General features: G+C 36.7%; 2 protein-coding genes across 2 annotated transcripts; both read right to left on the minus strand.

Annotated features, from left to right (window-relative positions):
* Positions 1-403: 403 nt before the first annotated feature.
* LOC120072531 lies at positions 404-10,498 on the minus strand. Its single transcript, XM_039024915.1, has 2 exons — positions 4,865-10,498; positions 404-4,731 (listed from the first exon to the last, which is right to left on the minus strand). The coding sequence occupies exon 2, from the start codon at positions 3,776-3,778 to the stop codon at positions 2,804-2,806; it is 975 nt and encodes a 324-aa protein (XP_038880843.1). The 5' UTR covers positions 3,779-4,731; positions 4,865-10,498; the 3' UTR covers positions 404-2,803.
* A 2,099-nt stretch (positions 10,499-12,597) lies between these two features.
* Positions 12,598-14,218, minus strand: LOC120074556 (lysine-rich arabinogalactan protein 18). Its single transcript, XM_039027712.1, has 2 exons — positions 13,507-14,218; positions 12,598-12,997 (listed from the first exon to the last, which is right to left on the minus strand). Exons 1-2 carry the CDS (start codon positions 14,152-14,154, stop codon positions 12,908-12,910), a joined length of 738 nt encoding a protein of 245 aa, XP_038883640.1. The 5' UTR covers positions 14,155-14,218; the 3' UTR covers positions 12,598-12,907.
* Between the last annotated feature and the right edge of the window lie 2,340 nt (positions 14,219-16,558).

Below are 16,558 nucleotides of genomic sequence, written 5' to 3' on the forward strand. Positions count from 1 at the left end.
GAGGTGGGGTTCCTTCCTTTTGTACTTCTTATACTATATTCTCAACATTATTTAATCTAAGTTTAAGAGTGAGTTTGAGATTATTTTTTTATTATAGTTTAATTGGTTGAGAGATATTAGCAACTTCTCTTTAAAGTATTAAGAAAAAGTGGGTTTGAGATTAATTTTGATAGTAGTGTTTTTAGGTGGAGCATTTTTTTTTAATGCTTTTAGGAGAAGCTCAATGAAAGTGTTTATTCTAGTAGGCACTTCAAGCGTTCTAAAATACTCTGACGTATTTTTTTTTTCAAAATAAATTTAAAACTTCTAGACTATAGCTACATGGTATGAGTTTTTTTTTTTTTTTTTTTAATAATAATTATTGTTCTCAATATTTTTAGAGAGAATAATTATCTTAATCATTAATTAGACTATATATACACACACATATAGGCAACTAAGAAACCCTAATCTAGGAAATATAAAATTACGATAAAGAACAACTAATCATAATTACAATATAAATACATATTATAACACTCCCCCACAAGTTGGAGCAAATATGTCAATTATGCCTAGCTTGTTGCATTAATAGCTTATTCTTGCTCTGTTTACTGATATCTCCTAATTGTTCTCCAATCTTCACATATCTTGTAGATATCAACCCTTCTTGAATTTTCTTGCGAATAAAATGACAATCCACTTCAATATGTTTAGTTTGTTGATGTCACTGGTAAATAGTTCAACTTTCCAACTAATCTTCTATATCTCTTAGGATCTTTAAACACTTCTTCTTCCTTAACAAATTGTAAATTTGGTATCATCGGAGTACTACATGATTTGATTCCTAGTTTACCTATCTCAGACAACAAATCAAGTACGTACTTTCGCTGGGACATGTAAATTTCTTTCTTGCTTCTCATTACTTTAATACCCAAAAAATACTTCAGTGGCCCCAAACTTTAGTATGAAATTGATCCTAGAGAAAAGTCTTGAGAGAGGATATACCTGATACATCATTTCTAGTGATAACGATATCATCAACATATACAACAAGCAAAGTAATACCATTTTCAGATTGTCAATAGAATATAGAATGATCGAACATACTTTTCTTCATACCAAAATGATGAAAAGTAAAAAGAGAAGGAAGAAGAAAATCACACATAGGTATACGTGGAAAACCCTAATACATGGAGAAAAAGTCACGATACAGAGTTTTTCTTATTATAATTTTGATACACAAGATACATAGAGACTACATGCTTAAATAGGAAAAAAAAAAGGAAAAAGAAAGAAACCCTAGGGTATAGTGAAAAGACAAAACTACGCCTAGGGCTAACACCCTAATTTCACCACCCCCCTTAAGTTGGGGCGTAGATATCAATGAGACCCAACTTACTAATACATAAGTCGAAAAATGTATGGGAAGCCCTTTCGTGAGAACATCTACAATCTGCTGACTGGAAGGAATATAGGGAACACATATGTTGCCAATGTCAAGTCGTTCCTTGATGAAATGTCTATCAATCTCCACATGTTTTGTTTTGTCATGTTGTACGAGGTTATTTGTGATACTTATTGCGGCTTTGTTATCATAGTAGAGTTTCATAGGACCATCATGACCTTGACCGAGATCACTTAGGACCTTTTCCAGCCAAATTTCCTCACATATCCCAAGACTCGTGGCCTTGTATTCAACTTCGATACTACTTCTGGCAATAACCCCTTGTTTCTTACTCCTCCACGTCATCAGGTTACCCCACACGAAGGTATAGTATCCCGATGTCGACTTCTGTCTACTACCGAGCCTGCCCAGTCGACATTTGTGTATGCCTCGATGCATCATTTGTCGGACTTCCTAAACATCAACCCTCTGCTCGGAGAGGTTTTCAAATACCTTAGAATGCGCTCTACTGCTCTCATATGTTCTTCATAAGGAGACTGCATGAATTGACTAACTACACTGACTGAATATGCAATATCTGGTCTGGTATGGGAGAGATAGATTAACTTCCCAACAAGTTGCTGATATCTCTTCTTGTCAACAGGAGCACTGTTACTCAAGTTACTGAGTCTAGCATTAGCTTCCATAGAAGTATCTACTGGTTTATAGCTCGTCATACCTATCTCCTTAAGTAAATCCAGAGTGTATTTTCGCTGAAACACCGAAATACCTTCTTTCGATCTAGACACTTCCATTCCGAGAAAGTATACCAACCTCTCGAGATATTTGATTTCAAATTCCTCGGCCATTTTTCTCTTCAATCTGTCAATTTCTAGAGCATCATCACCGGAAATAACAATGTCATCTACATACACAATCAAAACTGCAATTTTTTCGGATACTGATTTCTTTGTAAAGAGGGTATGATCTAAGTGTCCCTGATTGTACCCTTGTGACTTCACAAAAGTAGTGAACCTGCCAAATCAGGCTCTCGGAGACTGTTTCAACCCATACAAGGACTTCCGCAGTTTACATACCCAGTGATTGAACTGTTTCTCGAACCTTGGAGGTGGACTCATGTACACTTCTTCTTCTAATTCCCCATTAAGGAAGGAATTCTTCACGTCAAACTGGTGGAGAGGTCAATCTTTATTAACCGCAACTAAGAGAAGAACCTGAACTGTGTTTAATTTTGCTACTAGAGAAAAAGTCTCGGAATAATCTATTCTGAAGGTCTGAGTGAAGCCCCTTGCAACTAACCAGGCCTTGTATCTGTCAATTGTTCCATCATGTTTATATTTAATGGTAAACACCCACTTGCACCCAATTGCTTTGTGTCCCTTAGGAAGAATGACCTAGTCCCACGTGTTATTTTTCTCAAGTGCCCCCATTTCTTCCATGACTGCAGCTCTCCATTCGGGAATCTCCATTACTACATTTGCTTGGTATTGTAATTGTGCCTAGGCTTGTAGTGAGGGCTTTAAATACAGGAGACAAGTTGTTATAAGACAAGTAACTCTGCAGAGGATACTTCGTGCATGATCTTGTACCCTTCCTTAAGGTAATAGGAAGATCAAGAGAGGCATTATGATCTTTCTTCTCCTTTTTTCCCCTACTGAATTTAGCATTCTGTTCATATGTCTTATCTTCTAAGGGATCTTCTCCAAGGTCAACAACATTCTCTGTTGGGACCGGTTCTTCACAGTTACCACCACTTGTATCAATTACATTCTCGGTACAGTCCTTAGTACTGTCACTATCTTTCCTGTCTTTACTTACGTCACTTTCAACACAAGCATCATTGTTAGCATTAATGTTACCATTATCAGGTATATGAGTACTCGTATCTGGAACTGATACCCGTTCTGACTCATGGACAGGAGTTAGAAAAGTAACATGCGGCGGTATTTCCTTTCTGAGATTCCTCCTATAGTACATGATCCATGGGATTTGTTCGGTGGGCAGAATGGGTTCGTTGACACTTATTTTAGGATTCAGTTCAGGTAAGATTGACAGACTCGGACCCCGGTGAGTCTCTTCACTTGTACTCTCCCCCTGAAGAGGACTAAGGGGAAAGAAGGGATGATCTTCGAAGAAGATCACATCCATGGAGACAAAATACTTTCGAGAAGAAGGATGGTAACATTTGTACCCACATTGATGCAATGGGTATCCCGCAAAGACACACTTTTGGGCCCGGGGGGTAAATTTGGTTCGATTAGGGCCATGAGTATGGACAAACACAACGCACCTAAACACCCGAAGCGGAACATCAGGGATGAGTCGGTTATCAGGATAAGACTCTCTGAAACAGTCTAAAGGGGTTTGGAATTTTAAGACCCAGGAAGGCATTCGGTTTAGCAAATGAGCTGCTGTTAGAACCACATCTCCTTACAAATAGGACGAAAGAGAAGTTGAAAACATAAGAGACTGAGAAACTTTGATCAGATGACTGTTTTTTCGCTCGACTATCCCATTTTTTTAGGAGTATGCGCACACAAACTCTGATGGACAATGCCTATAGAGACTAGGAATTCCCTAAGGGAGTTATTAAAAAATTTCCGACTATTTTTATTATGAAAGATAGCGATCTTTGCATTAAACTGGGTTTCTATAGAACTGTAGAACTGTTTAAAAACAGATGCGACTTCAGATTTGTTGGTAAGAAGGAAGACCCAAGTTAATCTAGTGTGTCCTCGATGAAGGTTACAAACCACCGTTTGCCCGTGGCAGTAGTAACAGGTGACAGACCCCACACATCAGAATTTAAATTAGAAAGATTAACATTGCGAAATATATGAGGAAACAAATATTTCATATAATGAAAACTAAGATGTCCAAGACGATAGTGCCATAACATATAATCAGTTTCAGAGGTAGAAAAACAAGAAAAAAGTAAACTAGTCCTATCATATATCCTAAAAGAAGCATCTTCAGTGAGGAAATAGAGCCCTCCATCATGTCGGACAATGTCAATTTTCGTCCCTGAGTTCAGGTCCTGAAAAACAATAGCATCAGGTGAGAAAGTAACTCGGCATCTCAGATCCCTTATAATTTTACTAACAGATAACAGATTATAAGATATTTTAGGCACACGCAACACATCCTGAATAATCAACCCCTTAAAGAGTGACAAGCTGCCTTTCACGGCTATAGGGGCGAAGGACCCATTAGTAATACTAACAAGACCAAAGGATTGAATTATACCTAATTGGGCAATCACACGTACACCTACTGTACTAGAGCTAGTCTGATTAGTTTCTTGGTTCTGAGGTTGAGGCCTAATTGGGCAATCACACTTACACCTACTGTAATAGAGCTGTCTCTTATACACATCTAGATGTGTATAAGAGACAGCTATAGGGGCGAAGGACCCATTAGTAATACTAACAAGACCAAAGGATTGAATTATACCTAATTGGGCAATCACACGTACACCTACTGTACTAGAGCTAGTCTGATTAGTTTCTTGGTTCTGAGGTTGAGAACCTCCGGTTGTTGATTCACTAGCCAGTGCTCGTTCAGGCCCTGACTGATGTCTTTTACCATTCGGCGAACAGTCATGCAGCTTCCAGCATTGATCTTTAGTGTGCCAGGGCTTCTTACAATGTTCACATACCAGTGCTAGCTTACCGTTTTGCTTATCATTAGCAGAACTCGATGCTTTAAAATCAGCTGAATCAGTTGACGAGTCCAGTGGATTATTCATAGCACTCGACCTATCCTTCTCAAGGTGAACTTCAGAACAAACTTCCATCAGAGATGGTATCGGACGAGTTCCCAGTATCCGACTCCTTACCGCGTCAAACTTAGAATTCAATCCTACTAGAAAATCATAAATTTGATCGATCTCCTCAGACTGGTAATGTAAAACTCCCCCACATAGGCAATTCCAGACCATCTCTCGGTATAGATCCATTTCTTTCCAGATAAGAGGTAGCTTGTTGAAATACACTGTAACATCCATTATTCCCTGCTTGCATTCATGGACTTGTTTCCGTAAGGTGTAAATCCTGGAAACATTTTGCCGTTTGGAGTACAGTTTCTATATGGCCTCCCAAATATCCCAAGCAGAGGCTGCATACAGTATGGGTTTGCCAATTTGAGGCTCTATGCTCCCTACTAAAATAGATCGCAGTAAGGAGTCTTCTCCTTTCCATATACGTTCTTGAGGGTCATCTGGTCTCGGTTTCGGTATCTCTCATGTCAGATATCTGAATTTATGCCAACCCTCGAGGGCCATTTTTATGGATTGAGACCACGAAAAATAATTGTGACCATTTAATTTTTCCTCTACAATACAGTTAGCAATATTTCCTATTGCACTGGAAAATAAATTTGTTGTAGATAAAGCAAGGAAAGAGGTTACCGGGCTTCCTGAGTAAACTGGAAGGCTAGAGGGAATTTCTGACCACCCATTAGAGGTAGCCCTGAGCACCTCTCCGAGAGTAGCCATCTATTGTTGTACTGACTCATTCTTTTGTTTGATCTGGAGTTGAAGTTGACAAACTGTTCCTGAATATAATCAAAGTTTTATTGAGGATGATCCACCCATCTCCAATTTGTCACCACTGGTAGGTCTAAGACTGAATTCACCACTCGGCTGGTAGGAGGAAACTGTTGGAAACGAAACCTTTGCAGGCGCGGCTGGGAAGATAGGATGGCTCGGGTCTGGAGCAGTTCGACTGGATGGGATTGTAGGGCTGGAGCCAACTGCTCTGGCGGCTTGTGCGTGGACATCTGTGCCGGAGCCGAGCGGCAGCTAAGGTCGAATAGGTTGCTGCACTCGACTGGAATCAACCCAGAAAGCGTCTCTTGGTTGGGTTTCTTCGATCGGTTGGCCGCCGCTCGTGGGTTAATTGGCGCAAGTGGGTTGATCAGTGCAAACAGGATTGTAAGGTTGATGGTTGCTACTTGCAGAATGGTAGGTGCGAACCCATCTAATTTTCGGCCAGTTTCCAATCTATCCTGTCTGATGGTCGACCCAATCAGTCGGCTGGGTTGGTTGATTTTTTACCCAGTCGGCTACCTGTCCTCCGGGTTGGGCTGCTCTAATCGTTTGATGAAGGTGTGGTAACATGGTCTGGAAGTATTGTTCTATGGCTATTTGTACAACGGTTGCAATATCTGTGGCACCAAGCGGCACTTGTGATTCCCCTATTTGATTTTCCTCGATGGTGGCCAGGGTTTCATTTCCTTGCTCTGATACCATGATGAAAAGTAAAAAGAGAAGGAAGAAGAAAAGCATACACAGATATACGTGGAAAACTCTATTACAGACATAAAAAACCACGATACAGAGTTTTTCTTATTATAATTTTGATACATAAGATACATAGAGACTACATGCTTAAATAGAAAAAAAAAAAAAAAAAAAAAAAAAGGAACCGTAGGGTATAGTGAAAAGACAAAACTACCCCTAGGGCTAACACCCTAATTTCAACACAAAACATTCAAGTGCTTGACTAAATTTACCAAATCATGCACGAGGACTTTGTTTTAGTCCATACAAAGATTTTCAAAGGTGACACACCTTATCACTCTCCCCCTGAGCAACAAACTTAGATGGTTGCTCCATATAGACTTCCTCTTGAAGATCACCATAAAGAAAAGCATTCTTAAGTCAAGTTGATGCAAAGGCCAATTGTGAGTAGCAGCCATCGATATAAATAGTCGAATGGAAGTTAATTTGGCAACAGGAGAAAATGTATAAGAATAATCAGTCTCATAGATTTGAGCATAACCTTTGACAATAAGAGGAGATTTCAATCGAGCCACTGTTCCATCAGGATTGACCTTTATAGCAAACAACCATTTACACCCAATAGCCTTCTTTCCAGCTGGACGCAAAATAAGATCCGAAGTACCATTATCATCCGAAGCAGTCATCTCCTCAATCATTGCACTACGCCACCTGGGATGAGATAAAATTTCATGAACAGAGTTAGGGATAGAGAGAATCAAGAGATGTAATAAAAAAAATAAATGGGAGAAGACAACTGGTTATACAAAACAAACAAAGAAATAAGGTAAGTACAAGTGCATTTACCTTTCTGAAGGGCAATGGGAAGATCATCACTTGGTCCTGGATCAGATGTCAAAGAAGCTAGTGGTGGAGGACATGGGTCTGAAGGTGACTGTAGAGGACGCCTAGAGTAGACTCGAGTAACCGAAGGGTCAGAAGGAAGAAACACAGAGGAAGATAGAGGAGAAGATGATGTAGAAGAGGTAATCTCATAGATAAAAAGATCATCATCATCTCTCTGACACGGTTTAGATGGTGATGAACTAAAGGGTATATCTTTGAAAAATGTAATATCAAGAGATATGAGATACCTGTTTGGAATAGGACAATAACAACGATAATCCTTTTGAACACGTGAATAGCCTAGGAAAATGCATTTCAAATATTTAAGATCTAATTTGGTATGATTTGGACGAATATCTCGAACAAAACAAACATAACCAAAGATCTTAAGGCAATAGGAAACAAAGATTTTGTAAGGAAAAGAGTACGATAAGAAATCTCTCCATTGAGGACAGAAGAAGACATTCTATTAATCAAGAAGCAAGCAGTGGACCCAACATTAGCCCAAAATTGTTTTGGAATATGCATTTGAAAGGATAAGGCGTGAGCTATTTCAAGGAGGTGTATGTTCTTTCTTTCAGCAACTCCATTTTGAGATGGAGTGTCTGCACAAGAGGATTGATGAATAATGCCATGACTACATAAGTAAGATGCAAGTATATGAGAGAAATATTCACCAACATTCACATTAAAATGATTTCGAATCTCAGCATGAAAAGCACAAAAATGAGACAATAACTCAGAACGATTTTTCACTAAATATAACCAAGTCACACAAGAATAATCAACAACAAAAGTACAAAGTAACGAAAACCTGTTTGGGACACGACTGGACAAGGACCCCAATATCATAATGGACTAACTCAAAAGGAGCATTGGCTCGTTTATGGACTCTAGGACTAGAACTAAGAAAATGAAATTTAGAAACCTGACACAAATCACAATTCAAAGACGACAAGGAACAAAACTCTGGATAAAGTTTCTTCAACACGAACAATATGGTGGATGACCCAAAGGACAATGAACTTCAAACGGGGATGTAACTCCAGAGCAAGCCACAACTTTCGGTATCTGATCGTAAAAAAGTGTAAAAGCTCCCCGACTCATGTCCTCTACCAATAATCTTCTCCGTCATACGATCCTGGAATAAGCAATAACCAGAAAAAAGTGAGACAAGACAATTAAGGTCACGAATAAGTTGGCTAATAGAAATTAAATTAAAAGATAACTGAGGAAAATGTAATATAGAGGACAAAGAAAGTGATGGAGTGAGAGAAATGGTGTCGGATCCAAGAATATAGAAGGTTGATCCATCTGCCAAAGTGACAGATGGAGATGAGACAGGGGACAAAGGCATAGAAAATAAGTTAGAATTACTTATCATATGAGCGGTGGCACCAAAGTCTATGACCCATTTGGTAGATGATATAAGAAGACATTTCGTATTACCTGTCTCGACAATGGTGGCAATAGGATTTGATGAAGAAGATTCCTGGAAGGATTCTTGGAATACTTGAAATTTAGCAAAGTCATCAGCAAAGATGGTAATAGATTTCTCAACCATATCATTGGTAGAAGCTATTTGAGCATGTTGAGATCATTAAGTCTTGTACAATAACTTTTAACAATCACGTTTCATATATCCTGGCTTACGAAAATAGTGATAGACGATCTCCTGATAATCTGATCTTCGATTATCATAACTAGGCTTCTAAAAATTGTTAGTTATCCCTAAAGTACCCCAAGAGTTATTATTATTCTTATTCATAAGAGCACTATTAGGTTGAGAAACAGGAAAATCGAATTGGGAACTCTCAATACGAAGAACACGGTTGAAGGCTTCCTCTATTGACGAAATTTCAGAATCAGAAAGAATCTGTGTTTTAGTCATTTCAAACTCAAGTAAAAATCCATTAAAAAATATCATAACAACCATCTTTTCTCGCTGAGCTTGTTGAACTTTGACATCGGGGCTAAACGACAATAGTAAAGCAAGTTCAGCAACTGTCTTTTTAAGTCTTGTAAAGTAACTTGTAACAGATTCTACTTTTTGTTCAGCTCGAAAAAATTGTATACAAACATCAAACATTCGATGAAGTCGGACATAGTAATATAGAAATTCTAAGAATTCTAAGAGTTCCTTCATAGAATCACGATGATCTACCAAACCAACAACCTCACTTTCAATAGAATTCTTAATCTGAAGATAAAGTCGAGCGTCATCGTGAAGTCAAGCCTTTTTCTTATCATCTTTTGGTGGCTCCTCAGTCACATGGTCATCCATATCTATACTAAACAAATAAAATTGAATCATCCGACGCCGATCATAATAGTTAGATCCATTTAACTTATGTTTAGTTATCTTCGATGCTAGAGGAATTACATTAGATACTACCATATGCTACTTCATCTATTATGGGTTAACAAACAGTTTGTAGATCTCACGAGTGGAAAGAGCAGAACAACTCCAAATTGAAACAAAAACAGCAACAAACCCTAATCACAAAAAGGGTATCTTTTCAAATAACTCACGGTCGAGTAGATTTCAATGGAACCAAATGCACAAAACAATCAGAAAAGTTGAACCAAGAAGAATCCAACAGACGTAACGCGGAACGGTGGGCCCACATGCTCCCAGGTGTCGATGTGTTGTGAAGGATGAACCTGTTTATGGCGGCGCATGAACCTCACGCGTGGCCTTTCCTGGCGACTGATGACTGCAAACTAGAGTGGACGATGACGACGCTTATGGGTGGTGTAGACAAACGACCACTCAAACTTGATGACTCAACTCAAACTCTAATCTTGTGAGAAGCGTAAACCCTAATGTAGACGTCAAACGAATATTTTAAACCCTAGATTGCTCTGATACCATGTTTTCAATACTTTTGGAGAGAATAGTTATCTTATTCATTAATTGGGCTGAAGATATATATATAAGCAACTAAAAAACCCTAATTTAGAGATATAAAATTACAATAAAGGACAACTCATTAGAATTACAATATAAATACATATTATAATTAACCAAAACACTTTTCATATTATCAAAAAAATCATTGCACATTTAACTTATTGATATTTGTGTTTTGAATATGACCAAAGTTCTATATTAGCTAGATAATAGAAAGGCTATTAATATAATAAGTTAGACATTGTCTAAAAAAAATGAAACAAATGCGAGAAATCTCTATTGACATGAGGCATTTTTGGTGAAACCAACAACAAAACAATGAGGATTATGTCCAAAATGGAATATCATATCATTGTGAATATCTGTTTCCTTTTAACAAGAGGTATTAGTGTTCGTAGATAGAGTTTGTCTAAATAAGTTTAACAAACTCTGTAGAGCTATATCAAGCTTGCAATTCATTCTTTAAAAAAAAAAAGAAAAAAAGAAAAAAAAAAGTGATCTAGGTAAGAGAAAAATCATAGAGGTGAACAAGGGACAAAGTGGACAAAGGACATGTTTTCACCATTTAACATGAAGTGTTGAGCATTTAGCTCTAAAATAGACCAATATAATATCATTGTGAAGATATATAAAGGATCTCTCTTATTCTTAATCAGAGAATCAACATTGTTTGAGCTTACAATAGAATCTTTCTGGTATTTTCCAAAATCAAATTTGATGTTAATAATTTAGGTTGTTGATCATTTGAATGAACTCTTGGAAGAAAAAAAAAAAGAAAAGAAAAAGGGAGGAGATTATGTTGAAGTTGAAGGTTAGAGGGCAATTGGATTCTTTCCTTAGTATGGAAGTTGGACAAATCTTTTATTACATTATATCTTTTGTTTGTGGCTTTGTACTGCTTTGCTTTGGTTCTAGGAATATCTTTTTCTTAATCATGGAAAAAGCTTGCAAAAGCATGGCCAAATGACCACACTCCCAATTTTCTTCTTTCCTTAAAAGTTAAAGTTGCCGATGGAGTTGTCACTTACAATTTAACTATAATATATTTTAGTTTCTAATATCAAGTTGAGACGTCGTAATTGAAATTGTTAAAATCATATAATCTTGATTTTTGAAGCATTCACAATTTCATTTCAATTCATCTTCATTAGATTTCTATTTCAATGCCAATTTAAGGGTGTGAACCTTTTCTCTTTTTTTTTAATTCGTTTGGAAATAAAGCACGCATATTTAGTTACATTTTCTCAAAATTGTTATTATTTGGTACTCTACGCATACACTTAAAATGATTATACATGACAAACACAATGAAATAATAATACCTTCAAATTTGCATGGTCGATCGGAGGGCGATGAGTACATATCAATTTGTGAGATTAATGTAACAGTTGTATTAAATTACATTCAAAATTCTATTAATGAGATTTTTAGTACAAATATGAACTTTCAATTTATGAAGAGTACATGTCAAGCATGCCGAGCTATTCTTTGCCGCTGAGCACATAACCTCATATTAAGTATAACAAACTTGCATTTAATAAAAGAAAAGATAAGAAGACACGCATGTTCAAAATTATTTATGAATTATACAAATATAAACTACGTAGCTACTGCTACAACTGCCACCACCGACGTGAATTTTATTTTTGGTAATTTCAAACTAAAAAATATGTTTTAGATGCACCACCAAACATCGTATCCTTCAAAATCCCCATGGACCAAACTAAAGCAGTCCCTTTCACTCTTTAAATCTTAACAAAAAATAATAAATAAATAAATAGAAATAATACCTCACTTCCTGTCGGTGGACTACTATTACAAACATTTCATTTAAAAAAAACATATTTTATTCATATATTTCATCAAATGTCTTCAATCAAAGAATATGGCTTGTAATTGAAAAGTAACCCCACGTGATTTTCGCTCAATTTTTTTTTTTTTTTTTTTTTTTTTATCGACTCCAGATCTATGTACATATCGTGTTAGAGTGTTGCTTTTTAATTGGTCGGAGCTTTTAGTTACACATTAGGGTGAAAATTTGAGTGTTGTAATTATTGATGAAATTGATTGGTAATTTAACATAAATTCATTGTCGTTGAATTATGTAAATCATTGGCTTAATGTAGTGATACAAAAATTATGTAGGAGAAGAGAAATCAAAGAGAATAATTAATTACAGAACACAAAAGGACCCAACAAATGTAATAAAAAAAGATTTTCCCCTATCAAGTAATCCACAGAAAGAATTACAACAAATCATATAATACTCCGATCCAAAATGTTCATCATATCAAAGCAAACACACCCCAGTGCTCAATTTTCTAAAACAAATTTCATCAATCAATTCAATCAATAAAGCACCCCTCTTATGATATGGAGTACAATGGGGGAAAATTTTAACCAAAAATAAAAATAAAGAGATTAAATATAAATAAATGAAGCACGATCACATCTCTCTCTATCTCTCTCCTCTCTCTCTCTAAAAGATGAAGCTGACGGCGACGACAGCCCATCCTACAGCCAAACTTCCGGCCACCTTCTGCAGGTTCCTCAATGCTTCAGCTCCACTCTGCAACAAATTGAATAATTTAATTATGAATTGGATTAATTAATATTAATAATTAAAAATAATCATATGGTTTAAAAAAAGCTGAAGTCAATTAAATTTTTTAACGTGTTTCCCTCAGTGTGATCTGAGAAAACTGGACTGACATTTTTTAATGTCGAGGGCAGTGTGATCTGACATATCTGTTTCTTTTTTATTAACTTGGGTTAGTCTCTTAACTCAACCATGGTAATTATCTCAACTGGAAGCCACTAACGCGATGGATCCACGCGTGTCGGTGGCGCGTGGCATTAAGCTCATTCACTCTGCTATCAAGCAAGTGCAAATGCAGCCATGGCAAAACCCTAAGACCGCTAATCATACACTAATTCTATCAAAATTATAGCGATATCTTGGCTATGGATATGTATAATGACGGTTTGATGATGGAATGTTGCAGATCTTCAGCAGAATGATAATGCAGGTAAATGTTTAGACAGTAATGGAGGAGATTTGGATCGGAATTAAATTACCTTGTCCTCAAGTGAAGGGCTAGGTGAAGGACCTTCCTCGCTTCCTCCAGGGGCTTCAGAAGGAGGTGCAGGTGGACCGAGCAACGCCGGAGAAGGAGCTGGTGCTTTGTGCTTCTTCGATTTTTTCTTGCTAGGCGCCGGCGCCGGAACCTCAACGGGAGGCGATGCGACTGGAGCAGGAGGAGAACTTTCGGGAGCGGGAGGAGATTGCGTTGGAGTTGGCACTGGAGGAGAGCTCACTGGTACGGGGACTGGTGGAGAACTCACTGGAACTGGAACAGGTGGTGAGCTCGCTGGAACGGTGGCAGCTGGTGGAGAGCTAGGTGGAACGGAAGCAGCCGGTGGAGAGCTAGCAGGAACGGAGGCAGTCGGAGGAGTGCTGGCTGGTGGAGAGGCTACTGGAGCGACGGCAGGTGGCGCCGATGCAGGCGGCGTGGAGACCGGTGCTGGAGTGGCCGGTTTTGAGGAGCGGCGGCGGGAGATGAGTTTGTCGGTGGAGATACAGGAGATGCGGCTGGAGGTGGATACTTGGCTACTGCAGGCGGGGTGGCGCCCGAGTGGTAGTCGGAGCTGCAGCTGGAGACTGCCACCGACACCAGCGACGACGGCGCAGATCAGAACGAGTGCGATTACAGATTGTCTCCCCATTTCTACCGTGGAGCGTGTGTAGAAGAAGATGAAGTGAATGTTTCGGAGGCCGAGGTGTAATAGTGTATATATACACCAGTAAATGACGCCCCAAAGAGTATTTCTTTTTTCTTTTAATTAAAAAAGAAAAGAAAAAAATAAAAATAAAAATAAAAGACAAAAGGGGCCCACTATTAATGGGCCTGTACTAGCCGTTGGGAGAGAGAAAAGGGCCCACGAACGGAATCAAACAAAAGAACGGTATAATATGGGAGATTTAAACAGACTGTCCAAAGCCCATGGGGTTTTTTTTTTCCTCTTAATTTATATAGAAGTGAGAATTTGTTCACTTCAACATTATTAATCTCTGGTTTTTTTGAGTGGATAAATACATATAAGTATTTAAGTAATTGAGTTTAATATTAAAATTATGCTACATTTAATCTAGTTGAGTTGTGTTTAAACGAGTGGAGTTAAATTTAAGTGGGAGAATTGAATTGGAATAAAGGAGGATTTAGGTGGAAAAGGGAGTAAGGTAAATGGGGGATTAATTACGCGCTTTAGGATTAAGGATCCAATAATTTGGGTTTTTTTTTTTTTTTTAAAAAAAAAGGAGATTTTGGTAGAATGAGGGGAAACTGGATACAGCTGGATGATTGAAAGTGGGGCCGGAGCCATTTTGGACAATCCAATAACAGTTGTCCACGTGAACTGTCGCGGCAATTATTGCGGGGAAATTTAGCAAGAGGACTTGGCAGTCGTTTGGATTTGTTTTGTTCCACTACCACCGCCTTAGAAAGGCGTGCCTTAACAATTATAACCCTTTCTAATTTTCTTCCCAAAAATCAATCTGAAACTAAAAGCTAACCAAAACTATATTTCTTTTCTTTTCTGTTGAATAATACTTCTGTTTAAAAAATATTTAATTAATAATACTTTTACTTTTACATCTAAAATTAATTATAGATTCCAAATTAATGGATGATGTTTTTTCTTAAGTTTTATGGATATTTATCCAAGATATTGGAGATATCAAATACCATCTTTATTATCAAGGTTGAACCTTATATTTTAGGAAGTTTGGATGCATTTTATTCCCGTTTACAATTTACTGTCATCAATTCACTAGCATAATAACTAAAATATGTGACAACTTCAGCTAACTCGATTCAATTTAAAATTTATTTGAAATAATTTGATGTATGACGTGATAAGAGAAATAGATCTAATCATAAATCAATTGATAGATATATCTGTTAACTTCTTTTTTTAGTACCCATACCTGTTAACAATTTAAAATTTATTTGAAATAATTTGATGTATGACGTGATAAGAGAAATAGATCTAATCATAAATCAATAGATAGATATATCCGTTAACTTCTTTTTTTAGTACCCATACCCGTTAACATTTTAAATTATTGAACTTAGAGGAAGAAAAAAAAGATAAATGTACTTGTGATCCTTGAGGGCCAAATTAAAATTTTATTTATTTTCTCAAATCGTCAAATAACATTGTCAAGTCAATCCATTCATGAACTATTTAGAATTATTTGCAAATGTGAGAGACGATGTTCGGTTAAATTATAATCACAATTAATAACTAGAAATGTCTACAAGACGGGACGGGGATGAGGAAGGCTTTCTCGTCCTTGTCCTCGCCCCCCATTTCAATCTCATTCCTACAAAAAAATCTCTGTGGGGATCAAGGTAGGGATCCCCACGATAAATTCACGAAGATCGAGTTCCTTGCCAACAAAATTTCTCATTTGTATTTTTAAAATTTATTCATATTTTAAACTTGTAATTTCATTCACATCCTTGATAAAATTTTATGTGAGTCATTTTCAATACTTTTTTATTAAAATAATATTATAAAAATTTCGAATAAAACAAGAATATTTCACATGCAAAGATATAATTAAAATATTTACTTCCATAATTTCACAAAAATAAAATTTAAATATTACAAATTTATCCTTTCAACTTAAATACTACAATATTTATGATCTTAAAGTAATAAAAGTTCTAAATATTAACAAAATATATATATATATATATATATATATATATATTTTGAAGTATAAAAACATTGGGATGAAAATTAGAGAGAAAGAAAAAACATGAATTGTTGAAGTAGTTTAAAATAAACTAATTATATTTCATTATAATAAAATAATATATTTGTATATGGTTTTTTCTTGTGGGGACGGGAATGTAATCCTTGTCTCCCATCTCCATTTAGTTATATATGAGAAATTTCTCCACATTCTCTCTCTTATTCTCCATCTAATTAGAGGTTCTTTACCCCTTTCGAGACGGGTCCTTGTGAGGCCCAGACCCTAAGGTAAATCTATTATTAACTATTTAATTTTTTTAAAAAATTAAGTCTATAAACACTACTTCTAACAATTGATTTTTTTGCT

This window comes from Benincasa hispida, chromosome 3 (assembly GCF_009727055.1).
Source record: "Benincasa hispida cultivar B227 chromosome 3, ASM972705v1, whole genome shotgun sequence".
Classification (NCBI taxonomy): Eukaryota; Viridiplantae; Streptophyta; class Magnoliopsida; order Cucurbitales; family Cucurbitaceae; genus Benincasa; species Benincasa hispida.